The 26,865-nt window shown below is 45.1% G+C and overlaps 1 protein-coding gene across 1 annotated transcript in view; it reads right to left on the bottom strand.

Annotated features, from left to right (window-relative positions):
- LOC138504107 (aminopeptidase N-like) overlaps positions 1–24,545 on the bottom strand; it is a 268,498-nt gene extending 243,953 nt beyond the window's left edge. The window contains exon 1 of the mRNA XM_069624318.1: positions 24,423–24,545. Within this exon, the coding sequence (XP_069480419.1) occupies positions 24,423–24,442 (20 nt within the window). The 5' untranslated portion in view covers positions 24,443–24,545. The remainder of the gene's footprint in view (positions 1–24,422) is intronic.
- Positions 24,546–26,865: the final 2,320 nt, after the last annotated feature.

Genomic DNA, 26,865 nt, shown 5'->3' on the forward strand with positions numbered 1-26,865 from the left:
GCAGGGGACACTGAAGATAGAGACAGTGATTATGGGTACAGAGAGTGGAGTAATTTTTCCTTGTCAGAAGATTCAGGTGCTTCTACAGCGACTTCAGCAGCCGCATAAAGGTTTGAGAGGAGCTATTGAAGACCAGGGCACTTAATGGACATTACTGAGTAACAGAGTTGCTGGAAGAGACTTTCGTGTGAAGGAAGGAGGATGTGTAGCATTGTGTAGAATGATGGAACGTGAGAATGAGGCATTGGATTCCAGAATGAGGTGGAAGAGAAGACGATGGTTGCAGAGAAGGGAGAAGTGAAAGAGTGGAAGAGGCATCATTAATATCCCCTTTTTGTTCATGTTAACTTACTTAAATATAATAAATCTTGTTCCATTGTTCTGACGTGTCTGCGTGTGCTCAAAGGGGTCATTCAAGGGGCCTCTTTCAGGGCTAGGAAATAGGGCAGTGTGCAATATGAAGTGGGGGAAATTGGGGTAGAGGGGAATAGTCAAAAGAAAGGGCATTCCAAGGGAGTGTAAAAAGGACAAGAAGTGGGGGAGTGTGAGGAATGACCATCCGGTGAGGTGTAGAAGGCCTGGCTTATTAAAAGTTTTGATTACATTATAAAATTATGCAGACAATTCCATTCGGAAGGGGTGGTCTGATGAATCCCCTTTCTGAAAACACCAAAAGCATAGTGTACACCTGTGCCCCGCTGAATCAGAGTTCCTGCTTTAAAGTTGCATGGAGCAGGTATAGATTTCACCGGTGCACTGTTAGACAGCTGCAGATGACACCAAAGTCACTGCAGACAGAGGTTGCATTTAAATCTGCACTCTGATCCACAACTATAATAATTAAGATACACTACCAGCTGGTGGCAGGATAATCTTGAAATATAAGCTGTACCTGGGTTTTGGTGTGGTGGCTGGTAGTTAATATAATTATTAAAGCCACATCGGATTTTTAGCATGCACATGTGAACACCATGAGCCCAGCCCAGCCATGGAAGGGTGGTGTGTATTTAATTAACACTGCCTGTATCTGCTCAGCCGGCAGGACAATGGGTAGGAAGACTGTGCCTGGATTCTAGTCCCTGCCCTGACCACTGACAGCAGGGTAGTCCTCTAGACAATAAAGCAGGGAGTTTGACCCCTACCCCGACCAGTGTTTGATGAATGCCAGACAACCGTCTTACCATGCCTCGACCGGCCCTGCCCTGGATGGGCAAAAGTCCCAGCATACCACTAAACACAGAACTGGAGCATGTTAGAGTGAGCTTTGAGGTATTTATCAGCCTGCTAACAAATAACCTTAGGACGCTGAAATGAGTGACTATGGTCGGCTAATTTCAAGCAGCCATTCCCCTGAACCTAAACTTCATGCCTCCCAAAACCTTTAGCAGGTTTAGCTCACAGTAATGTCTGAGTTTCCCCTTTGTTATTGGGAGACAGAAAAATGGGAACGGTCAAATGGCCAGGGCTAGGAGTGCAGAGTTGTAGGTTGTTTAGCCTTGTAAGACCTACTCCCTAACTCCCTCAGACTAACCAACTTACCTCTAAGATCTACCACCAGCTTACACTATGCACAAAAACCCCTCACAGATGGTCCCCAATGGCCTAGCTATTAACACATCATCTCCAACCGAGCCACGACTAAGCTCCCCTCTTTAGCTCTATCGGACTCTCCCACATGAGCGGATAATAAGACCCAAAGTACTGTAGTCTACCAGATATTGGGCTGTTCCCTAATGATGAAGGTGGGGGGGGGTGAGCTATGTAGCCACCCCTGATACCATTGTGCAGAGCAGCAGAGCTCAACATGAGGAAGTGGGAAGTGCTGAAGCAGTACACCTGCCTCAGCTCATGGGCTCCAGCTCCTGGTGCTATGTATGGCACACACTTTTGTTCAGTGAGAGCCGTGGAGGGTCCCGATTTGTGTGATGGGAGGTCTTCAATATCTCTGATTATGGAATGCCCCACAATGGGAGGTAGATATGGGAGCTTGAAGTGTAAAGACCTCTCGGGTAAGGTTTGCTGCAACAGCGCTGTGGTTGCAAGATAAGAGATCCGATCAATATCTATTGCTGGTGACTGCATATCATTCACTGTACACGTACACTGAATGTAGTACTGCACCCCATAGCACAAAGATGAGTCTCACAAAACAATTTGGTGTAGCTGTCACATAGTCTCAATCATCATCCATAAAGTCTTTGCCCCTTCCATATCCACTCGTCGGTTCAAATGTCTTCACATTAGACATTTCTGTTTTGCGCACAGTGCCTAAACTACAATTACCATTGCATGCATTGCGTGGCCCCTTCTATTCATCTTTTCAGCCATGGTTTGCCGAAGGGCCATGCTTCATGCAGAGCCTCAACACCATTACATTTACATATGGCTGCAGTCCATATAATGCAAATATATGTTAACATAACGGAACCGAAGGGTAGAAGGATTCCTCCATTTTGTTTTTCTGTAGGCTTCTCTTTCATGCAAAGTCACTTGTTAGTTTAACAGGGATTGGACCCTTTAAAGTAAACTTGCTTTTACCCAATCCTCGACGGCCTTTTGCTTTTTTAATTAAGGGGTATCTCACACCTTCTTTAATTCATTTTGGACCATCAAGCACATGAAGAAGAATTCATTTGGACAGTCTCCCCTGCCAGTGACCTGAATCTTTGTCAGCCGCCTTGGTACCCAGACGCCCCACTGGAGGTGAAGGACTCCTGCTGTTGCTAGCTATACTCCCAGGGAATGAATGAGAGCAAGGACCAGTCTTTTCCCCGAACCCCTGCGTTGTGACCCACAACAACAGAAGAAGTAAAGCATCTGGTTGCCTGGATTCTACAGCATCGAACCAGAGTCAACTACGCCTTTGAATCACTGCGACCTCTGGTGCTGTTTTTGGCACTTCTTCGAATCCTCTTTGAACCACTGTTGCACCATGCATTGAGCAAGCTTGAAACTGCATCGTACAAAGCAGAGCATGCCACCTGTTCGGTTCAAACAGCAAGCTCACTGCTGCAGATGACTTCGAACTGCTGCCTCTTCAAAACATCACATCTGACCATGAGGATCAAAGTTTCAAACCACCTGACCTCTGTTTGAGCCACTGGAAGCACTGTGTTACTCAACGCCCCGACACAGCAGTTAACAAAATCTCGAACCGACTCGACCTTCGAACTGGCCTTGAGATGCACCTGAACGCATGGCTCAAAACGCTGCCTTCGAAAAACACGGAGCAACGGCTTTCACCGACTCCATGCAAGCTCATCGCTTGGAGCATCATGACTCGCCACATCTGAACCTGGTTTGACCCACAGAGAACAGCATCTCGAACCCTGGTTCGATGTAGTCCCATCTGCCAGAACTGAGTAAGGTACTGTTGAGAGATCCCCATCCCCTTGCTTCACTTTTCAGTCCCTAGGCACTGCAAGGACACTGATTTGCACTTTTTTCAACATGACATATCCTTTTTGGTGACTTTGTCTTTCACCACTACAACATAGCCTATAGTGCTTGGATCCTTTACAATCTGCATTTTCTGTGTTCCTTCATCAGAGGTGGGTATATATTTATAGATGATTAGACATTCCTTTATTTTAGAAGGTTGTGCTATTGCTGTTTGGGTTGCTACTATAATCACGTTGACACTGCTCTTAAGAGTGTAGCCTGCCCTTTGCCCACATTACCATAATAGGCCAAGGAGGTATATCTCTTGACTGTGTCTGTTTCACCTTTATGATTGAGATCACTGATGGTTTATAGAGGTGTGAGGGCGATGTAGACAGGTTAGCCACTACTTATCCTTGTACTCCTGCAGTGCAGTAGTCATTTTGTCACTGGGATACATTGTACGGAGGATGTAAGGGATATTTGGAGTAAAAGTGTGAGAGGCGAGTGAAGAGAGAATAAGGATGAGAGCTGGGTGAGTCAAGGGAGGGCACTGAGTGACCAAAATGCAAGGTTAACTGTGGATACTATCATCATCTCAAGATCTGAGTTTTAGTGGTCCTGCAGAGAGGTCACAGCAGTGATGGGGTGGAGGTTGAAAGCAGTAGAAGCTTATGGATCTTGAAGATAGACACTATGAGGCCTGGACAGGGACAAACAAATAACGTCCTTAGAAATGCTTAATTGGAAGCCAGGTGATGGGATGCCTGTGTGGATGGGCAAATAATATGTAACGTGGGTCCATGGCAGCCAATGAGGCCTCTGCTTGATGAGAAACGGAGAGCATTGGACTATAGGTCAATGTTTGCATTGAACACAGTCCTAGGACGCCTGGCTACAGTAGTACCAAATGTCTTGCATTGAGGCCAATGAATAAGTGGCTAGCCTGCTCTTCACCGGCAGCAAGTCAGTCATAAGGACCCTGGTGCTTTGTGTCCTGACAGGCCTTTAAATCCTGAAGCTCTACATCCAGGATCAGCACCTTCTTGTCTGTGGACCCTCTATCACATGACCAACCTGCTTTCACCTGCAGTGAACTAAATTGAAGAGCTTTGTTGCTTCCCACCATCTGTGCCGCTCCACTTCAGCAAGCACTGTAAGGTGTGCATGGCCTGAGTGTATTTATTATAGAGAGGTCTGAAGGCAAGGGGGCATTAGTGGCCAACTCTTCTTCGGTACAGGAGGACAAACAGACAGGATCTCTTCTCTGCATATTCTAGATTAGCCAAGTTATTATGTGCACCGCACCACTCAAAACTTTCACATTCCCTACAGTAATTTGCACATTCAAACATGCATTACACCCACACCACAAATGCAACTTCAACCCACACAACCTGATCTAGATACCAATCATCTCCTTATTAGCACCATCAAAGATTATACACAACCTCATTGTCATCAATGTTCATGCCATTCTGCTCAAAGCCACAGACATAGCAAACCGTATCACCACACTCACATTTGGCAAAATCTTCATTACAGAGAGAGGGTTCAAATCCACCTCCACACACATCCTTGACTTCCCTATGCTACCAGCTCACAGTTTAAAGGATATTGAACAGAAAGTGAATTTCTGTGGATGCCCCACCACCATCTGCACGATTTAATGGGCTTGAAACCTTCAGGAATCTTGCACACTGTTCTACATGGAGAGTTTCACCTGCCACTTCCCCCAACACAGACACAGACAGAATTGGTCGGCACAATCCAGTAGCCCTCAAAGATTTGGGACTTGAAAACCAACCTGAGCAAAATAACACAAGCAGGGGGGCACTTCAGAACACACTCAATTGAGTAAGGCTTGCCCGTGTGCCCAAGAGCCATTGCAATATATTATCACAGGAAGGAATGCTAGTAAGACTGTATCCATTGGCATCAGTAGCTCCATCTCATCCTCATTCCAGACATTGTACATCAACGCCCCTGTTATATCTAAGCATGGCTAATGCATATTTTGTAAGTGTGCGCGCAATGGCATCCAGAGTTTCATTTTGAAAGCCATTGCGCGCAGTCATTTGTGTCAGTGTTTTCCATTGATGTGTATCCCAGCACACGGAATTTTGTTGGGGTCGCTTTCCCAAAATAAACTTGTAGAAACCTTCTCCTGTGGTGAACCTGTCTTTTATCACCACATTTAACTGGTGACAATCGTTGGAAATACAGGGAGACACTGACACTGGTTGTACTTTCCATCTCTGGGATGTTGAACCGAGAGGTGAACGTTGGGTGAGAGCCTCTTGAAGTTTGAGGCAAGAACAATGAGATGTGGGAGAATGGAAGATTTTACCTCGCCTCGTGGGGTGTTATATCACTGATGTGGTGAGTCAGTGAGGGCCAATCATAATTTCGTAATTAGGATTGGCACGTGAACTGTGGGCCATAAAAATTATCCTTGCCTGAGATGTGGTGAGGAGGGCTGCTGGTGAGGTTTTGCATTATCCCTTTGTCGGGTCCCATTTCGGGGCTCGGGATATCTGTTAGGAAAGATTTCTCTTTACTGCACCTTTCCTTCCATCTCTATGGAACCCCCAAACTTTTTGCTTTTATTTTTTAATCTGACCTGTACTTTTCAGAGTGCAGTGAAGCCTTAAACTTCACTACACTGGCCTTTGCTCACGTTATGGGGAAACTGATATGTCCTTCAGGCTGTCAGTACTGCGAAACCTTGTTTCCCTTAGTCGTGTTATTATGTTACTACTTTTGGTTACTTTTGTGTCACTTGTGGTAACTTTTTATCATTGTACAATGCAGCTTACACTGCAGTACAATGGGGTACATTTTTGTTTTGCCATAGACTAACACTGAGAGGATTTTCGGTTACTCTAGGTGTGCTAAAAAGATAGGCTGGTGGCGTCAGTGACTCCCCACTTTTTGGGGATTTTCATTTTAGTTTTACTGTGTTTGGCTACTAAATGTGGCTACTGGTCAAACATGGTCGTGCCACGAGATTCTTTGCCTGTTCTTTTGCCATCCTGTTCTTTAGCCTTCTCCCTGGCCTGAGAGGCCAGGAACATTCTTATAAGGACTTCCAGTGCTCGGGGAAGCAGGAGCTTTCGCCTGGCTACTGGAGGGCTGTGTGTGTTTGCTGGAGGATGTGGGCTGGTTCTGTCTGTCTCCAATCCACAAACTGGTTTCGGTGTGTCTGAGTGGTATGCATGAATGTTCCCGCCAGTGGTCCTGATTGGACCGCTGCTGGGGTGTGTGTGTGTGGGCTAGTCCCGCTATTGGCTAGTGAGGGCATCAGCTCTTACCTGGATTTTAGGCTAGAAAGAGGACCTCTGCACCCATTATTCAGAGATCCTGGAGAAAGCTGAAGGAGCCAAGTATCCTGTCCAGCTCTGAGACCTGCGAAGAAACCTGAGACCCGACTGAAGGAGACCTGGCAACCAACTTATGCTGCTGTCCTGGAGGAGGGCTGTCTTGCTCATGATCTTTAGTAGTCCTGCGAAGGAGCTATGACCCTTGGAGTGGAGGCATGGGCGTAATTATAGGGGGGGCGGGGGGTTTTGTCCCCCCAACTTTTGTGTCATGCTCTTTTGTCCCCCCCATCTTTTGGGCCGCATTTGTGACCGGCGCCAGCTGCTGAGTAGAAGCACAAAATGAAACTCAGCTACAAGCATAAAATGAAACTCGGCTGAGCTGAGTTTCATTTTCTGCTTCTTGTGTGTGCAGCGCCGTGTTGGGTTGGAAAACAAACCTCAGCCTTAAGCACAAAATGAAACTCAGCTACAAGCATAAAATGAAACTCGGCTGAGATGAGTTTCATTTTCTGCTTCTTGTGTGTGCAGCGCCGTGTGGGCCGGGTCAGTTTGCTTTCCTATAGTAACACATACTATACGATATTTCATTGGCTGTTGCCAGCCAATGAAAATCGTTATAGTGGGGTGGGTGAGGGTGATGATGACGGGCACGCTGCTGCTGCGCGCATGCATGCGCGTGGGTGGCAACCTTCTGGAGTTTTCGAGCTGGGAGGCACCCTGGTACCTAAGAGGCACGTTGCCCGCACATCACAGTTTCCCACTACTGTGACGGTTGGTGTGACCCGAAGAAGATTCTTCAGTCGATTCACAAAGGAAACAGGTAAGAGGGGAACGCCTTTCCTTTGAGACTGTAAACTGCTTCTCGGATACCAAAGAGGGAGGCATTCTCCATAGAAATGCAGGGATTTTGGTTGTTTTAAAACATAGGGACTATCAGAATATGCTGTGCATTAGGAGCAGTTGAACTTTGCTTTGAGGTATTTATAGATGGGATCTGTATAGGCTCTGAAACCATGGGTGTCAAGCTATGGGGCAGGAAGGAAGGATGGGTCGTGGATGGTGTTGCATTTAAAGACAGCACGGAGAGTATTAAGTACTCCTTGTTTTGCAGATACATTATTCGTGCTAATACCCATTTATGCACATAGAAAATTTGCTTAAAGTCTGAAGTTTGCATGGTGGTCCACCCTCAATTTCTTAATATGGCAGTTGGTGTTTTTCCCGTCAACTGTATACTCAAAGGGTTAAAGGACCATTGTTATACGCGTTTTTGTTTCCTTAATGAGTTAATCGTTAAAACCAAATGTTTCTTGCAATCATAATACATTTCCCAATAAAAGCAAATGCTGTTTCTTTCGAACAGTCATTTGGAACATTTCAACTGATTGTACATTAGCTTCCAGCAGAACAATCAAAGTATCGTCAGTCAATATACCTATTATTTCAGCAAAAGCGGATCTTCAAGGCAGAAGCTTCTTAAATGCGCCCCCCTGCTGATGTGACAATACGAGCAAACTTGGAAACACTCCCTCGAGTGTTTGTCTTTTCTTTCTGAGTTCATGGCATGTCATTTTTTTGTGTGCAAAGTGCCGCCAACAAGTCAGAAATCCCTCTCCCAGTGCTAGATGTACATTTCCCTAGTGGAAGCACCCTAAAATATCTGCCAAAGGCTGTTCTCTATCGGCTAGGCCCAGATTTAACTGTGCTGTGGAGCGCCCAGTCAGTGGCTTTACTACAAGTGTTGAAAGGCCGCTTGTACAGGAGACTTATATTTTAATTTTAATTTTATTTTTTTACAGATTTCGAATGCTTTGATCACTTATCCGTTCCCACAGTTTTATAAACCCCTTACTCTTTTCCACCTCGAGCTGCCCCTGCCTTTGAATCTGGGGCGCGGCTTGGGTTATTGAACAGCTGTGCGAAGGGGACGGGGAAACGACGTTACCTGAAATCTCTTGTTTATTTCAAATGTAAAACTTGTGATGGGGGTTCATCGTTGAGGAGCAACCTTTTCTTCAGATTCCAGCTAGGTTGTGCCCATATGTGTGCCTGCAATTGCTTTACCCGATTTGTCTTTTTGTTGTCCCTTGCACCATTTGGCCATCACTCTTCACCTGTGTGTGGCCAGTGAATATTTGTAGATGCCTCCTTTTAAAGAAATCTCAATTCAGAGTTGTGAATAAACGAGAGGTCATTGGCCCCACACACAGTATGTCTGGTTGATTCCTTGGTATTTTATGGATGAGGTCAGATTGGATGGATGCAGTTTCGCGTTTGCATGTAACATGATTTCTCTGTCTGACAGTGGCGCCACCAGACATTTTTATAGGGGTGGCCTGATGATGTTACTGGGGCAGCACACCAAAACAAACACATAAGAGGCAGGCGGGCTGGGGGAGAGGCAGTGTTTTTATAACTGGTATTTTCCTTCATATTTTCCCTCGTCTTTCTGCGTATATTTCCCATTCTCTTTCTGCCAGTGATTGCATAGATTCCTGTCATCATTTTAATATGGAAGAAACAGTTGTTTTACTTTCAGGCCTTCTGCATACAGCACCACGTTGGGGAACAGTCCCTTTCCCCTGCGGCCCTTCTGCGTATGTCATAACGTTCTGCCTCCACTACCCTAGTTATGCCATCCTCTGCCTCCCCTACCCCGGTAATGCCATCCTCTGCCTCCCCTACCCCAGTAATGCCATCCTCTGCCTTCCCTACCCCAGTAATGCCATCCTTTGCCTGCCCTACCCCGGCAATGCCATCCTCTGCCTCCACTACCCTAGTAATGCCATCCTCTGCCTCCCCTACCCCAGAAATGCCATCCTTTCCCTCCACTACCCTAGTAATGCCATCCTCGGCCTCCCCTACCACAGTAATGCCATCCTCTGCCTCCACTACCCCAGTAATGCCATCCTTTGCCTCCCCTACCCCGGCAATGCCATCCTCTGCCTCCACTACCCTAGTAATGCCATCCTCTGCCTCCCCTACCCCAGAAATGCCATCCTTTCCCTCCACTACCCTAGTAATGCCATCCTCTGCCTCCCCTACCACAGTAATGCCATCCTCTGCCTCCACTACCCCAGTAATGACATCCTCTGCCTCCCCTACCCCGGTATTGCCATCCTCTGCCTCCACTACCCTAGTAATACCATCCTCTTCCTTCCCTACCCCAGTAATGCCGTCTGCAGATGGTAGGTATAGCTCTATGATGGGCCACATACGTTCAGCCTTTCCTCAAATTCTTTAAGTCTCGGAGAAAGGAAACATCACGTTCCATATTCGGAGAAAAAGAAATATCACAGTGCTCAGTTCAAACAGATAAGAAGAACGCACAGAGTCACCATGTTCTTAGGTTCACTGACACCCCTTCACCGCTGTGCTACGTCATCATAATGACTATAGCTGGCAAGCTGTACGGGGCTCAGGCATGACGACTGTATTAACGGTCACAGCTGAGCGCTGTCATAGTCTGGACACACTGCAATAAACGGTGCAGTCATTTCACAACCATAGCAGTAATTCACATGCTGTGATGAGCCTGCAGCGCTTTCCATTTTAACAGTACTTTTACTGAGTTGCCATGTTTTGGCTTGTGTATATGTTTTAGGCATTTGCCAGGCACTGCTATTTTATGTCCCGGTACTCACACCTTTTTGTGACCTTTATCCGACCATAAGAACATTTTTAAATCTGTATGAGTCTTGCAAGTAGTGGGTTTGTAAAGAATAATTGAAAAACCACAGCTTGTTTGCCTTGTTGGAACTGAGAGTGGGTCATTGGATCTTAAAGAGTTCCAACTTCAATCGGACTGACATTGCAGAAATGGCTATTTAATTAGAGCAAATTGTCTTGCTGTCCTTTAACTCTCATTTTCTTGCTTAAAGTATCCTAGTGGCTGCTTTGGGACATGGACTAAATGCATAAAAGGTCTTTTAATTGTCTAAACAAGCCAGCCGCTGCCTATCACCACCAGATGGCAACTCAATGTCACTTGGCACCTTGATTAGGAAAGTAGAGTTCATTGTCTGTCACTGTGCAGACCGTAATCCATGGCAAATCAGTGCAGTGATGTGTGCAGCAATGATTTGTGCGCTGCACAAGTCACCACCCCACTGGTTAATGGTGCCTATGTGGTGCTCCTTATGTAACAGCGCATATACCTGTTTTTTGTCTGATGTGCCCAATGTCCATACAAGAGCACACTGGAATGTTTTGTGCATATGATTCTGACGAGCATGCCATACTGTGCCCACACTCAAACACATAAAGCAAAGAAGTTGCCTCAAATTGTAAATCCACTAGGCCAAACACCCTTTCTACACTGCAGCACCATGATTTTCGAAACCTGCAGGCCAGCACTAATAAGAGATGCTAATGCCAGCTCTGTTAGATAAAGCATGGTCCTGCTCTTTTTTGCCGAAATAACCCCTGAGGCCTGTGTAATAGTGAGGAGGTAGCAGCAAGGAACTGTGGACCCTTCACTGTGAATTAGAAGCCAATTTTGTGTAAAACGCTTCATCGGCTTATTACTGGTCAGGCTAAAGTTTGAAAAAGCTACAATCCTTTCTGTGTAGCCTTTCTGTGCAATGTTTATAGGGTCTCTCTTGTGCAGTATCCTGTTTGTTTGTTTGTTTTATTATTTATAGCGTGCGCCAGACCCGAGGGTATCAAGACGCAGAAAAGGCAGGAAGATTCTCAGCTTGGTTACAGTGCTGTCTTGGTTACAATCCTGCCTTGTATGTAGATATTATTCCCTATAGATGTTTCTGTATTGGGTTGGGAATGCCCACGCTGAGACATAGTCCTCCCCTCCTCTAAAATTCTTCAGAAACAATTCTTCAGAAACAATAAGCAAAAGAGCCCTTGTACCCCCTGCCATCTGCAACTCCAGAATGAAGATTTGTGTTGAACTACAGTTGGATCACATGCACTAAAGTAGCTCATACATCTATTTTCTTAATATTCTTTAGGTGAGGAGGACAGAACAAGTGCTTGCAGCAGTCCTTCCGGCACCACTTTGTGCGCTTTCAAGGACATCCTTCTTAGAGATCAGGGCAGAGAGAGGAGACACAGGTAAGGCAGAAGCTGAACTAAGTGAGATGAGAACAGCCCTGAGCCATAACCTGCTCTGTGTATCCTTAAATGTATTCTTGGCTTGCGGATGCCCAGACCTCTACTCACAGTGTACTGATTTATAATCCTAAAATGTACTTGCTGAGCGAGTCTGTTTTTGATAGAACGGTGTATTTGACTAGTTAGCGATACAAATGATGTTACATATCTACATTTCAGAGCAATTCACTACATCCATCCAAACCAGAAAGAGTGCAGATGAAGCGCCAAAGAGAAGGCCAGCCTACCATTGAAGCCTTTTTCAAAATACCGGGCGTTAACCCTGCAGATCGTACAAAAAAGTCTTCAATTAGTGCTCCTCATGAAGAAGAAATGCATACTAAGTGTAACGATGAGCATGAATCGGAAGCCCAAGTTGAATCACAGTCACAACCAACAAACTGTGCTGGTGATGACATCGCTACAACAAGTTCTTTCACACCAAATAGTACACTGTGTCAGTCTCCAGGTGAGTGACCATGTAACCCAGACATCAATCCTTACTTTGCAAGAGCCCTTTCAACCACCTACTGAGGAGATACCTCCACAAATCAGTGGTGAAAGAATCCTGCGATTTCAAAGTGCCTGGTACAAAGAATTTGAGTGGCTGCATTTCAGCCCTGATTTGAAGGCAGTGCTGTGTTTCACTTGTGCAAAAAGTGAAAAAATGTGTTTGCTTGCCTTGTCAAAGAGACGTGAGCCAACATTTTCTTCAGTAGGATTTTCCACTGGAAGAAGGCACGTGAAAAGTTTACAGCTCACCAGTCATCTGAAACTCGCCAGCATGCATCTTGGAAAATGGTACATGCCCTACAAGGACAAAGCATTGATTCTACTCTGCAAAATCAGTCAAGGAAGTCACAAGAACTTTCAAGGATATGCTTATATAAGCTTGTCATCGCTTTGCGCTATCTCATCAGACAAGGACTGCCACTGAGGGTTCATCAACTGGATGAGGGAAATTACAATGAGTTACTAAAAATGTTCAGCAGCTGTGAAGGGAATGAAACGTTCAAAATGTGGCTACAGCGGAAGCAAGACTACACCAGTCCAGCAATACAGAATAAAATCATCTGTTCAATGAGTCATGCAATAATCCGTTCCATCATAGCCGACATTAACTGCAACTCAATGTATTATTCTATTATTGTTGATGGGACTCAGGACTGGTCAGGAAAGGAACAAGAAAGCATATGTCTTCGTTATGTGGACTCTGAAATGAATCCTCATGAAGAGTTTATTGGCTTCTATGAGCCCAAAAATACGACGGGGGATTCTATTGCCAACCTAATTTTTGATGTGCTTGTTCGTCTTCCTCTTCCCCTTGCTCTCCTCCAAGGTATGGCATTTCATGGCGCTGCTAACATGTCTGGGGCATATCGCGGAGCCCAAGCTTTCATTAAAAAGAAACAGCCACTAGCCTTATTTGTACACTGTGGTGCACATTGTGTGAACCTAGTAGTGAAAGAAAGCTGTGACGCGAGCCCCTTGCTACGAAATGCCCTAAATTGGGTAAATGAGCTAGGGAAGTTATTTGGTGAATCCCTGAAGTTCAGAACAATGTTTTCAGCTATTGCCCACACGGAAAATGTATCAGTCAACAACATAAACAAACTACAACCTCTTTGCCGTACCAGGTGGACAGTCTGACAATCTGCAATTGATGCTGTCCTAGGACAGTATGAACTAGTCATACAAAGCCTACAAGGAATGGAGGAAAGTACTGGAGAAGAAGCTGCAAGGGCAAGTGGGCTCCTGGAGCACTTTCTGAAAGGAAATATTATTCTTAGTTTAACACTAATACAATCATTAATGGAACCACTCACAATACTAAATAAAAGCTTACAAGAGCGGAATTGCACCGTACCAGGCATGCTGAAAAAAATTCATCTCATACAAGAAAACCTAACGAGGCTCAGAGATGAGTCACGTCTTCTCGTGTTTTTTCAGCAAGCAGGGGCAATAGTTCAAAAACTGGATTTAGAACCAATCGCCCCTCCACGACCTAGAAGATTACCAGTAAGTTTAGCTGGTAATGGAGAACAATACACTGCCAAGACAGCTGAACAGTTCTTCAAAATCGAGTATTTCAAAATCATCGATATGGCCCTTTCTCAGCTACAACACCGGTTTAGTCAACGAGGATTGCAAGAATTTTCCCAACTGGAAGAAATACTTCTCAATGCAGTGAAGTGCAGTGCTGGCCTCACCGATGAAAGCATTAAACATTTAGAGTCATATCCAGACATCAATGTTGGATTGCTGAAAGTGCAACTGGAAATGTTCTCACACAATTACACATACTCTTCCTTAAATGAGGCTGTGAGCCAGTTCCAACAACTCAGGAGTAATGTACGGCGAGATTTTGGTGAGCTGGAAAGATTTCTTAGGCTGCTGATGGTCATCCCTGTAAGCACATGTGAAGCGGAGAGGACTTTCAGTGCTCTTCGTCACCTAAAAACATGGCTGCGGTCCACAATGACACAGACCCGTTTGAACAGTGTTGCTGTTTACCATGTGCATCAAAGTCGCCTAGATCAGGTATCTTTAGACAAGATTATCCAGCAATTCATTCAGGGAAATGAACGCCGTCAAGCTACATTTGGACACTGACTATTTCTGAAAATGGCATCTTCAACCAGGGTTCAGTCTTGGGTAAGCTTCTGTTTTCTCTCTTTACGATTCCTCCATGTCTTGCATTTGCTCCTCATCCTTACTGGCCCTTAAACAACGGAATGCACTCCTCTCCTTCACTCTCGCTCCTCTTTTCCACACTTCCCTTCTCGTCTCAAAACACATTTGCTTGCTTGCTCATTTGGCTGTTTCATTTACTTCCAATTGAATTGTTCAGTTTCTTTTACTTGTTAAACACTTGCGTTTGCTGCTCTATACATAAAATAAAATGCAAATAATCAGGGATGCACTCTATTTGTGTAAACTGTCGCTACATCTAAAAAAATAAAATAAAAGATGTTGCAAGTAATAAATGAAATCAGAATAGGCAACACAAATGCGCTGTTCTTGCAGGCATCCATTTTATATTATGTCTATATGCTTGTTTGAATCAGTGCCCTGGTGGCAATAATCAAACACCAGCTCCCTTCCGCCCGCAGGCCCTCTTTAGGTAGAGGGGGAGCAGGCTTTTTTACTGTTGTCAATGCAGTGAATTCTAAGGACCAACTGTGGTGTCATAAGTTTAAGAAAACTGCTGTGTCTTTAGAATTTAATTTTAAAGATACCCATCAGCCTTATGAAAGTTATAACAGAGCGCGTCGCCAATGGACTCTTGCCGTGTAGTACTTTAGTCTTATCCCTCAGTGCCAAGGTCTGCCCACTCCACCCGCCCCTTTTTTCAGTTGTCATGATGTCCCCCCCAACATTTTCAGCAAAGTTACTCCACTGAGTGGAGGGAACATCCATTCTCGACGTCTGCTCGGTGCCCTGCCAAAGGAAGCCTTTGTAAGTGCCCTGGAACCGTCCTGCTGCTGTCCAGCTTTGTTTTTGGGTTACTGTGCTGCCGACGTCATCGTACCGAGTCTCGGCCTGAAACATGGGAGATCTTCAGCTGGCCCCACAAGACTACCTCCTGCGAAATGTTGGCATGCTAGCATCGAGGGGACCCGAGATAGGAGAGAAAGTCTGACCGCGGCTGCTGAGTCCTTTTGCGTCTCCCTGCTGCGATGACCACTTTCCGAAATAGCTTACCTGACCCGAGTCCAGTCCTGAGAGGGGTGCTACATCAAGTTTTTCTGCATGCATCGACCGAGAGTCCTTGCAAAAGTAAAAGACAACAACCGGAGATCAGCTCAAACCTGCAACCCCTGTGAATCGAGGACTGTGACTTTCAGCTGGAAAAGCAACGTCAGACCATCTTCTTTTGTCCTGCGAAGTTTGGGGAAGAATTGGAGTAAGGGGGTAAGTTACAGATCTTCTACCTTACCCCTATACTCCCACTATAAGTCAATGGGCTTAACATAAACCTTATTTATAATAATATTGGCTTTGCCATTGCGTGCTTACGCAAGACATCTGATTGTTGGGGCTACTTTTGGACATTAGTCTAACTTGAAACCTAACACTAAGAACCCTTCACTGGACCCCAGAAACCTACCTGCATGTTTTCCTGCATCCTAACTTCTGTGGAATTGTAAACTGAACTATTGGGCAAAAGGCCCCAGACAATTTAGGGCTGGACAATTTTTGTTAGGGATCATCTCTGTGGACCATACGTGCATAATACTTGTCTAACATTTCCTTTGCAGGAGTTTCTGATGTGTATTATGCCCTATAACAAAGTAAAGGTATATGGGTGAACTGGGTGGACCGGATGAAGTTGGTGGATGGAAAGGATGAAGTGGGTGGATGGAAAGGATGAAGTATGTGGATGGAACGGGTGAAGTATGTGGATGGAAAGGGTGAAGTGGATGGATGGAACGGGTGAAGAGGATGGATGAAAGGGTGAAGTGGGTGGATGGAAAGGATGAAGTATGTGGATGGAACAGGTGAAGTGGATGGATGGAATGGATGAAGTGGTTGGATGGAACCAGTGAAGTATGTGGAAGGACGGGTGAAATATGAGGATGAACCAAGGAAATGGGTGGATGGAACGGGTGAAGTGTGTGGATGGAACGGGTGAAGTATGTGGATGGAACGGGTGAAGTATGGGGGTGGAAGGGGTGGAGTGGATGAAACGAATGATGTGTGTGGACGAAACGGGGAAGTGGGTATAACGGTCGGAATGCATGGAACGGTCAGTGTATATTGAACGGTTGGAATGCATGGAACTATTGGAGTGTGCTCAATCTCAAGCACCTAAGGTAAACCACCATATCTCATCTCCACGCTTACTCGCTTCCTTACACCACCACTCAACTAGAACACAGCGGTGCTATGACACCATTCAGTATGGCTGTTCTCATATCATCACTTGTCTCATTCTCCCCATCATCCTAACTAAACACAGCTGGTTACACACCCTCCAGCCTAGGCGTTCTCCTCAGGCCTAACGCAGCCAGTATCGGTCTGGATAACAACCTGTCAGAACGAACACATACTCCTGATCTCCCAACCACCACACCTACTGCTAAGAAGCAGCTATCACACGGATGCCACACCTGCTGCCACATATCCGGTGCTCACACGCACTTTATGACTCTCTCTCTCTACTGACTTGAAATTCGGTTCCCGAGGGCGTTCAACCTACCAGCGCCTTGAGATCATACCAATGGTACATAAGGCGCCATATACATGCAAAATAACATAACATAACATAACATGTATTTAGTTTCATAGTGTTGTGTGATAAGACTACCTGCTAGTAGTCATTTTTCTATAGTGTGTTTTGGCCATAAATAAATAACAGTATTTGTATACATCCTGTCTAAGTGTAATCTGTGACTCCCATTGTATGACATCATTGTGGACCCCTTACAAGCTCACCACCTCTGAAGAACTTAGCCTAGACCGCCTGTCACTGCTACCTAAACTGGTTTGGCTAAAGCTTCCCAGAGTTGTTCCAGTCACAATATAGATTGACCTTCGATACATCTGTCCATCAGGCCAGAGTATAGAAAATCAGTCCTAACAATATCCTGATTGTAGGTGGCGCGAACCCTCCCTCACTCCCCATTTACATAATTTGCTGCCACTCACCAGTGTTCGGGTCGGGGCAGTGAGGGAGACGAGTCATTGTTGGTTGGTGCACATTGGGCAACTGTGCCACAGAGAGTCAGGCATGGAGTGTGCCTAGGCGCTGTCAAGATGCTGAGCACTGGCAAGGGGTTGCAGCATTTCCAGTCTGCAGAAGTCATCCACCAAAGGGAAATCCATTCTTTGGATGGGTGCTGCATTCCCGGAGAGCCGGCGTCATATTCTTCATTATACACATTTTTGAGGAAACAGTGCCATCTCCAGGCTAGAAGAAGCACAACTTTGGATCAACTTTTTGTTTTTGACATTTTGAGAACTTTGAGACACTTTCAGGTTTCTGTGCAGTGGGCGGTCGCTCTTGCAGGGACAACATAAATTGTGGTTAAGCTTGAGGGACAATATAATTGACTAAAATTGTTCTGGTATTAAATCTTCACTGTCATCAATATGCAGAATTTGGATCCACCCCCCAAATGTTTTGGCAACCCAAGGGGGAACCTCCCATTCCATGGGGGTATTGGAAAGAACTTTTTGAGTTCTACTTTGCAGCATCTGGTTTTGAAAGGTTTTCCGATGAGAGGAACTGTTCTACTCTTATGTTTTGTGGGGAAGCTGAGGTTGTGAGCGTGATCAAAAAAATGACCAGATGTCGAAAGTACTGATGGCGAAGAAGGAGGAGAGGGGGATGGGTATGGTTTATATGGCAAAGCCATGAGAACATTGGAGACGCAATATGGAAAACAAGTAAATGTGGTATTTGAAAGATACACATTTTTCTCTAGGAAGCAGGGGGTTGGTGAGACTGTGGATAATTGTGTTGCTGATTTAAAAGGTGTTATTAGCATCTTGCGAATTCACGAGGAGGGAGAATTGATACATTAGGGATCAGTTAACGATGCACACATCTAACTCTAAAATACAGGGAAGGTTGTGGCAGGCTACAAACCCTCCTTTACAGGATGCTTTATCTATTGCGAAGGGTTTGGAGTTAACCAGTAAATGTTTGAAATAGATAAATGCAAAAGATGGTAAGGAAAGTGTTCAGGTGGTGAACGGTAGAGGTGAAGAGGGGGAGGGGTCTGCTGAGTATTCCAAGGTGTGTGCCATGAAGAAGACCACCAAGCCTGGGCGGTATAATACACCTTCCCAGCAAGGTGTGCGCAAGGGGCATTGTCCTCTGTGCGGATTTGAAAAACATGGAATCAATCCTAGTGAGTGTCCGGCAATGAGGGGGAGATGCAGAAAATCTAGCACAGTGGGTCCTTTTGCTAGATTTTGCAAAATCAAGTCCGGTACTACTGTGGTGGAAATGGGAATAAAGTGTTTTGTTGAAGAGAAACAAGATTTGTCAAACAAAGTAGTTCACATTGTAGGGATGGTGGTGATGTTGAAGATGGGGAATACATTCCCCCTCAGGTGGATATTGTGGTGGCAGGGAATGTTATTAAAGTCTGGACAGATTCTGGTTCGCCATATACAATCATTTCAGAGTTAAAATATAGAGAGATTTGGGGTGACAAAACACACACATTGCATAACACTGACATTCAGCCCAAAGCATATTGGTCAGTGGAAGATAAATATACGTGGTTTTGTGTGGTGCGACATTGCAAACACATTCACGCCAAAGTTTAAGGGCTGCCAAGGGTGATTGCCTGTTGGGTTGAACCCATCAGCGAAAGCTGGTCTTGGAATTACAACTTGGAAAGGAGTTGCAAGTGAGCATGGTTGGGAATGATGTGTCCAAGACGTTTTGTGATGAGGTTGGTAGGAGGTTCAGTAGAGCTTTCCGCAAAGGTATTGGGGGGTTAAGGGTTACACGCATAGAATTCAATTGTTGGAGAATGCAAGTCCTAGCGTGCATAAAGTGAGGAATCTTCCGTTGAGTGTGAGGGAGAATGTAAGGATGGAGTTGCGAAATCTGTGTGAACATATGGTCATTAGAAACATAGAAAGTAATGCGTGGCTATCTCCTATAGTCGTGAGGCAACGTTCGGATGGAAGGATCCGGTTATGAGTTGATCTGCGAGATTTAAACAAAAATATTCTAGTAAACAGATACCCTTTACCTAAAGTTGGAGAAACGTCTTCCACCATGGAGGAGGCTGAATGGTACTCCTCTCTTGATCTATCTTCTGCCTACCATAGGTGGACCTTTGTGAGTCGTCCAGGGCGCTCACTGCATTTATTACACCAATGGAAGCATTACAGTGTAAGAGATTACCATTTGGGTTGGCTACTGCAGCTTCAGGTTTTTAAAAGATCATGCAGAGGGCATACTCGTGGTCCGATGTTTCCAGGACAATGTTTTGGTGGGGGCAAAGAGCATGTTGGAACACGATACTAGAGTGAGGGAGGTTCTGAGGAGCCTTGAGACAGCGGGTTTGTGTCACGACCCTCGCCCAAAACCCCCTCTGGCAAACCCATTGGCCAAGTGGAGTCAGGACTCGAGCCTCTAGAGCCTGGCATCCTCTTCAAAAGCCCTCATGGGGCCAGTCCTGGCGCCTATGGCGCCAGGCTCATACACCATGAAAAAACAATGTGCTTGGGAACTACTTTATTGTATTGTCAGCCAACATGGAGGCATCCACATAGCTTGGTTCATAAGAACCAAGCTATGCGGTCTGGTGTTTCGGGTGTGGTAGCCTAGGGACTACTTTACCTGGACTATGTTGTTGGTGTTTTTTAAACCACACCCGAGCAAGACAACACGCTTAGCGTTACTTTGCAGCTTGCAACGTGACCCTCACCGTGTCCAGCTATTCCCTTGAACCTCGGAGAAGCAGAACCTGCAAGGAAACAAAAGGAACATCATTAGCAGCAGAATCTTACCTGCAGTCTTCATCTTTAAACATTCACAGCTACTGAGAACAGCTTCCTCGAATCTGCACGCCTCCCGGACAAAACGACCAGAAAGAGGAAGATAGAGGCAACATTAAAGAAAGCAGTAGAGACATTTACAAATTACGAACTGCTCAAAAGGCTTACCTGGCTGGTCGCATCTCGGCTGGCACCACTCCGGACATTCCACTCGCGCTGAAGATCATCGCGACCTGCAAGGAAGGAAAACAGGTTAGCAAAGGCAAGACTTTGCAGTGCTGCGCATAGCGCTTACTTACCGCATCATTGCGCTCTTAATGCGCCATCATTTACCAGCGGGGCTCAACCAAGCCAGTTCGCCGCGCTGAAGCCCTGCATACCTAAGGGAGAAAAAAGAGACATTTTAAACAAAGAAAGGCATACAGGATAGCAACAAAACTAAAGAACAGCAATACGACCTACCTGAACAATATCAAACGGGACGGTGTCAGTGAAGTAACTGGACCACACTCACCCATGAAAGACAATGCGCCCCTGCAAAGAAAGCAGGACGGAGAGCACGCCTAATTCAATCACAAGGTGAGGAGAGGGCGCCAGAGAGACTGAAATCATACGGGGGTGGAGGGAGGATACTGACCCCAGTCGGTCAGTCTTCAACACAGTCCTCCTGTATTTTCAGGCAGAACCTTCCACGCAGACCACATCAGGGCAAAGCTGAGAAGCATACCAGCGAGTAACCCAGCTGGGTGGCGTCCCTGTGGATACCAGGTGAGCGTAACAGTTTGACCATAAAGAAAGAGAAATGGCAGTTTAAAGTTTGCCAGGTAACATTGTTTGGCCATAGGCTGTCGAACAGGGGTGTAGAGACACGCCCGGAAATGGTGGATGCTAATTTGCAAATCAAGTCCCCTTCGAATAGGGATGAGTTAAGGTCAAATTTGTGGAGAATTGTTCTTCGAACTGTGTGGTGTTAAGAGATTTGTTGGAGGGGGAAGGAGTTTGTGTGGGGTAGGAGGGAAGAGGAGATTTTCAGGAAGTTAAAAGAGGAGCTGGCTAATGCTATTTTACATAAGTTTGATCCATCTCATTAACAACTATAAATATGGATCCATGTTCTACAGGTATAGGTGCAGTATTATCTCAGTGCAAACAAGGAGTTGAGGTACCTGTGGCATTCGCCTCATGGGCATGATCCCCCACAGAGTCAAGGTATTCCACTATTGAGAGGGACAGCTTAGCTTATTTTTGGGCATCAGGCAACTTTAAAACATAAGTGTTGGGAATTCCTTATACCATAAGGAGTGTTCACAAGCCATTAGCTCATTTGTTTACCACTAGAAGTAGGTCTGGTTTAACAATCCCAAGAATTGCAAGATTGTTGTCAGCCCTGCAGGGTTTTAACTTTGTGGTGCAGTTTGTGCCGAGGCGATGCAACCCTGCTGTAGATTGTTTGTCGAGGTCCCTGAAGGAGGAGGTGACTGGTGGAGATGGTATTAGTGATGAATGGGTAGCCCACTTTAGGAATACAGCGAATGCTGCATTTTAAAAAGAATTGTGGATGGAGGGAGGGAGTTGAGGATGATGCAGAGTTGAAGGGAGATATTACCAGAACTGAATGTGGGTGGCGTTCAGGTGAGGAAGTTAGTTCCCCTTTTAATAAAGTAAGGTAACAATTGACTAGTTCTCAATGGGGTTTGACAAGAGGCTCATGCTGGCCATTTGAGGAAAGGTTTGACCAAAAGAAGACTGAGAGTGAAGTTTTCGTGGCCTGGAATGGACAGTATGGTCGAGGTAGAGATGAGGTGCTGCATACAATGTAGTGCCAGGGATAAATCTCTTAAGATCCAAAAAGTGGAGACAGGTAATGTAGAGATACCCAAACAGGCATAGGAAAAAGTGGCAATTTTTTATGGGCCCAATTAATATTTTGGGACTGGAGTATAGATTTGCCATTGTTATTGTGCATTATGCATCAAGGTGGTTTGAGGTGGAATTTGGGCCAACCATCTCCACTAAGTCTGTCATTGATTGCATGGAGACACTGTTTTCAAAAGAAACATACCCAAAGATTAATTTGGATTTTGGGGTGCAATTGGTTCTTCTGAAATGAGCAAATAAATGCAAGTTAACTGTATAGAAAATCATTGCACGCACTATACAGTCCAAAGGCTAATGGATTTGTTGAACGTGTGAACAAAATTATTGATGAGACTATCCAGTTGGTGTTTTGCAAATGGGATGGAGTGGAGGTGTTGTATGCAGGAAATCTGGAAGTAATATTGCGACACGCCTTACGTTCTTACAGGATTTCCTCCTTTTCAGAAATGGAGGGGTCGGAAGCTGTGTTCTCAGATGTGTCTCCAGTGGTTAAGCAAAGACGACAGGAATGTGAGTGAGTTCTGGCCTGCCAGAACAGGCATATTGTGGGTTGGGGATGTGGTACGCATCAAAAAACCTTTCAGGGTACCGAAAGGGTGTTCGTGTTAGTATGACCCCATAAAAGTGTTGAGAGTTGGAACAAAACATGTGGTAACGAGTGATGGTAGGCGTTGGAGTATGGACAGGGTTGCCATGTTTCGGGGTCAGGATAACATAGTATTGGAAGAGCAAGAGAGTGATAAACCTGTTGGGATGGATGATCGGGTGGAGTGGTATCAAGGTCCTGGTGGGGGTGATGGAAATTGTTCAATGAATGAGGGTATGCATACACCTGAGGTAGTGAGAGGAGGCAATGTTTTTTAGAGATGGAGGCAGATATGGAGGAGAGCGAGGTGATGAGATCCATAGGAGATCGAACAAGAAAACTACCATTGAGACTCAATGGGCCTAATTACAAGTTTGCTAGAACACCGGTACTGGTAAGCTTGCCGGTACCGTTGTTACAGTACTGGCAAACTACGAGTTCTGCTTGCGGGTGCCTTTGTGCCCGCCATATCTGACCTGGCGGCCGTACCGGCACCCGCGAGCAGAGCATGTTGAATGCAAGAACACCAGTCACGAATAGTGCCGGTGCATCCGGCCTCCCCATTCCCATTGAACCCCAATGGGAATGAGGAGTAATGCATTCCGGCGCCTGGCAATGGGGGGGCAACAGGGTCCGCCAGGGTTGTAATAGCCCTGTAATCCTCCATTGCCAAGCGCCAGAAAAATGTGCAAGTTTGGCAGCAGCCTGGCGGTTTTAACGGCAAGACTACTGCCAAACTTGTAATGAGGCTCAATGATTATGTAATGGCAAGTGTGCAGGTCTCTTAGCAGTCTACTTTTTATTGTTGTACTGTTTATAAAAACCTTATGCATAATCTTCTTTCCGGTTTCTGCTATTGTGGTAGAGTGCTTTTTTGTTTTTTTACCTTAACATTTTGTACCTGCATAATATAGAAGGAAGCATATATCATATCTATGCATGGTTAATGCATATTTTGTAAGTGTGCGCGCGATGGCATCCTGCGTTCCATTTTGGAATGCCCTTGCGCACAGTCATATGCATCAGGTGTTTTCTATTGATATTTATCCCAGCGCACAGACTTGTGTTGGGGTCCATTTCACGAAATAAACTTGTAGAACCATTCCAGTCCCGGGAGGATAGCTCAGCGGCAGCGTGCTCCCTTTAGAAGCAAGACGACACACAGCAACACAGGTTCGAATCCCGAGTCTGCGCTTAGTAACCTCTGGGTATTGGTATTAAGCGCGTTATAAATAACCTATCATATCATATCATTCAACCGTGATGAGTCTGTCGTTTATCACCACAGCCCCCTTTATCCAAAGACCAAAATGGGCCAGAAGAATGGTAACCCAAATAAAGTTGCAATCCGCTCTCCACATCAAACACAGGAACGTAAGCCATCTTTTCCAACTCACATAACCTTTTCACTCCTGCTGAATCTTACATTACTAGTCAGATTAGCACATCAACTACAGAAATGGGAATCCACAAGACCGTACCAAAATACCACAAACCAACAATCATCATAAAAGTGGAACCAAGGACAGCAAGCACCTAGCTGTTCTTATTAAATACTACCAATAAAGGACTGGGGTTTTTCTGTCAACCGGGCTGATCTAGTCCATCAACCATTAACCCAGGACTCTTCAAGAGCCCCACAAACAAAGCCTGCTGCCCCCAACTAGCCTACTTACCTTTTAATCTCTTGCTGCATTTACACTGCATATCCAAACACCATGCGCACTGAAGCCTTATGTTCGTTTGTAGCCCCACACCAGATTACGCACCTCAGAGCCATAGAAAGTTCTCGCTTCACAGTCCAAAACACCTAGCATAAATCCCAGCCCTCCGGCTCCCAGAACAGTGGCTATTTCGGTAGCCGAGCACTGGGAAGTAATTGATCTCACATAAACATTAACTCAAGTGTTCACTGAGACATTTCAACTAGAATCATGTTGACAAATAGAACTCAGGGCCTGCTCCCATAATCTCCTCTGGTTTCATACAGGCGTTTACATCTCTCCCCACTGAACCCCAGCTTTATTCTAGAACCATGCACGAAATGCTGCTAAAATGCCAGAAAGTGCAAAACAAAACCACTTTGCATTACATTGCATTGCACAGACAGCCACCTGTCACTTCCTTTGAGTAAAAAGAACCAATTACTCACAACATTTTAGTTCATCAACCTCAATACCTCTTTTACTGAAATTGATCAACCCATGGAGCATACTTGAGAGGTATAAAGCTAGCATTATCAAAGGCTTGGTAAACTGAAGACCTCGGTAAAGAATGAAAAATTGAGCACAGGAAATACTGAAAATGGTCAGTCTCTCAAGCTCATGCTACTAACAAAGCCATTAGAAATGAAAAACAGATCCTGGCTACCACTGCATTAACTGACTGTGTGGTAAAGTTAACTGAGAAATATTTTCTAGATTCTCAAAAGTGACTAAATCTAGTGTAAGATATGCATAGCACATCACATCAAGTTTCTGCAGTCATACATGTTAGAACCTAAGGGATATTCTTGTCGATTTCCTGAAGTTTTAAGTTTGGGGACAATCTATTGTAATTGTAATTGTTTATTTTTAAAGCACTTATACACAAGTGAAGTGCTTCAAAGCACTTCATTAAGACTACTGGGGCATGTGGAAACATGCAGACTGGCTCCTACTTTTTTTTTTTAACTTTCCTGCGAGATATACAGGACATTTCATGAGAAATAGGCTACACAATTTATTTTGATGATTAAGTTAATCCTACAGTGAAATAAAAAACAAATTATTGGGAAAACTCCTTCAAAACGATTTTTCCACCAAAGAAAAAGCAATGTCTTCTCTGGTTATCATGTCTACCTATCTCTTTAATTAATGCAGGCAGAAAGGTGTGCTCATTGATGCTGGCAATAAAGTTTCCCTTAGCTAGGAAGGTTGGCATAGATATTTCCCAAGGGTGAGATAACACATGTTATATCCACTGATTCTATTCTGCATTGTGCAGTTGAGGCTGTTCTGCTCAATTCACACAATGCCAACTGGCCCTAAAGGTCCTGAATGCAGACAAGTGTTTGATTGGGTCAAGTGAGACAGACAGTTCATGGGCAACAGTTCACTTAATGATTGCAGCATAATGGTCTTTAACAGGAGTTAAAGGGATGCGCTGGGCCATTTCAGATTTCATATGCAATGAATAGGATTCAGTCTTATATAAAGGAGTTGGGTTGTTTTCTAACTCAGCCACTAATGTATGAAGACAAAAGTTGGACTTGTCTGCCATTATCATTGATGGACAAGATAGGAAAATGTAAGATAATGGGTTTACCTAGAATTCGCTGTATTCTTATAGACCTTCCGCTATATTTAACACAATCCCAACTAAAATCTGTCTATATACTCTGTGATTGGGAACCTCTTGTAGGGCAGTCTAATCTTGGAAAGGTGCATATGATACTTCGCCCTGAGTATGGTGCAGTGTTCCTGCTTCTGGACGATACTGGATCAAATAAAAGTGCAGCACAGAACAATCTCCTTTAATATGTTTTAATCGTTCTAGGTCAAAAGACCTTTTTATTTAAAAAAACGAAACGAACAAAGCTTGATTTAGAAAGACCACTCTATGGGGCTCATTCCAATTCGGGCGGTCCAGTAAAAAAGTGCTGGTATCCGACTACGGTTTTGCCGGTGGGGCACCTTGGCTTACCGCCATCTAAAAGCTGGAGGTAACCCAGGTGCGCTGCTGGTCCAAAAGCACTTGTTACCGCCACCGGCATTATCGGTGCCGGTAACAACAGCAAATCCCCTCATGGAGTCCTATGGACTCCATGAATGGGGATCAACACTGCTCCGCTGGCACTTGTAATCCAGCGGCATTGCCGCCGGACTGGGTGCCGGAAACGATAACAGCCTTTGCCGGTATCGTGGCGGCTCTACCACCAGGATACCAACATGGTTGGAATGAGGCCCTATGACTGCAAAGAGCGTGTGTGTGTGTGTGTGTGTGGTGAGTGGAGCGTGTGTGTTGTGCTGGGAAGGGGCGGTGGGTGAGGAAAGGGATGGTCCGGGGGTTAAAACCCCGATTAAGAATACGACCTGCGGGAGAGGATGTGGGTGGGATGGGGATCACATTGTCAAGGGT

Source organism: Ambystoma mexicanum, chromosome 11 (assembly GCF_040938575.1).
Source record: "Ambystoma mexicanum isolate Mex_15411 chromosome 11, UKY_AmexF1_1, whole genome shotgun sequence".
Lineage (NCBI taxonomy): Eukaryota > Metazoa > Chordata > Amphibia > Caudata > Ambystomatidae > Ambystoma > Ambystoma mexicanum.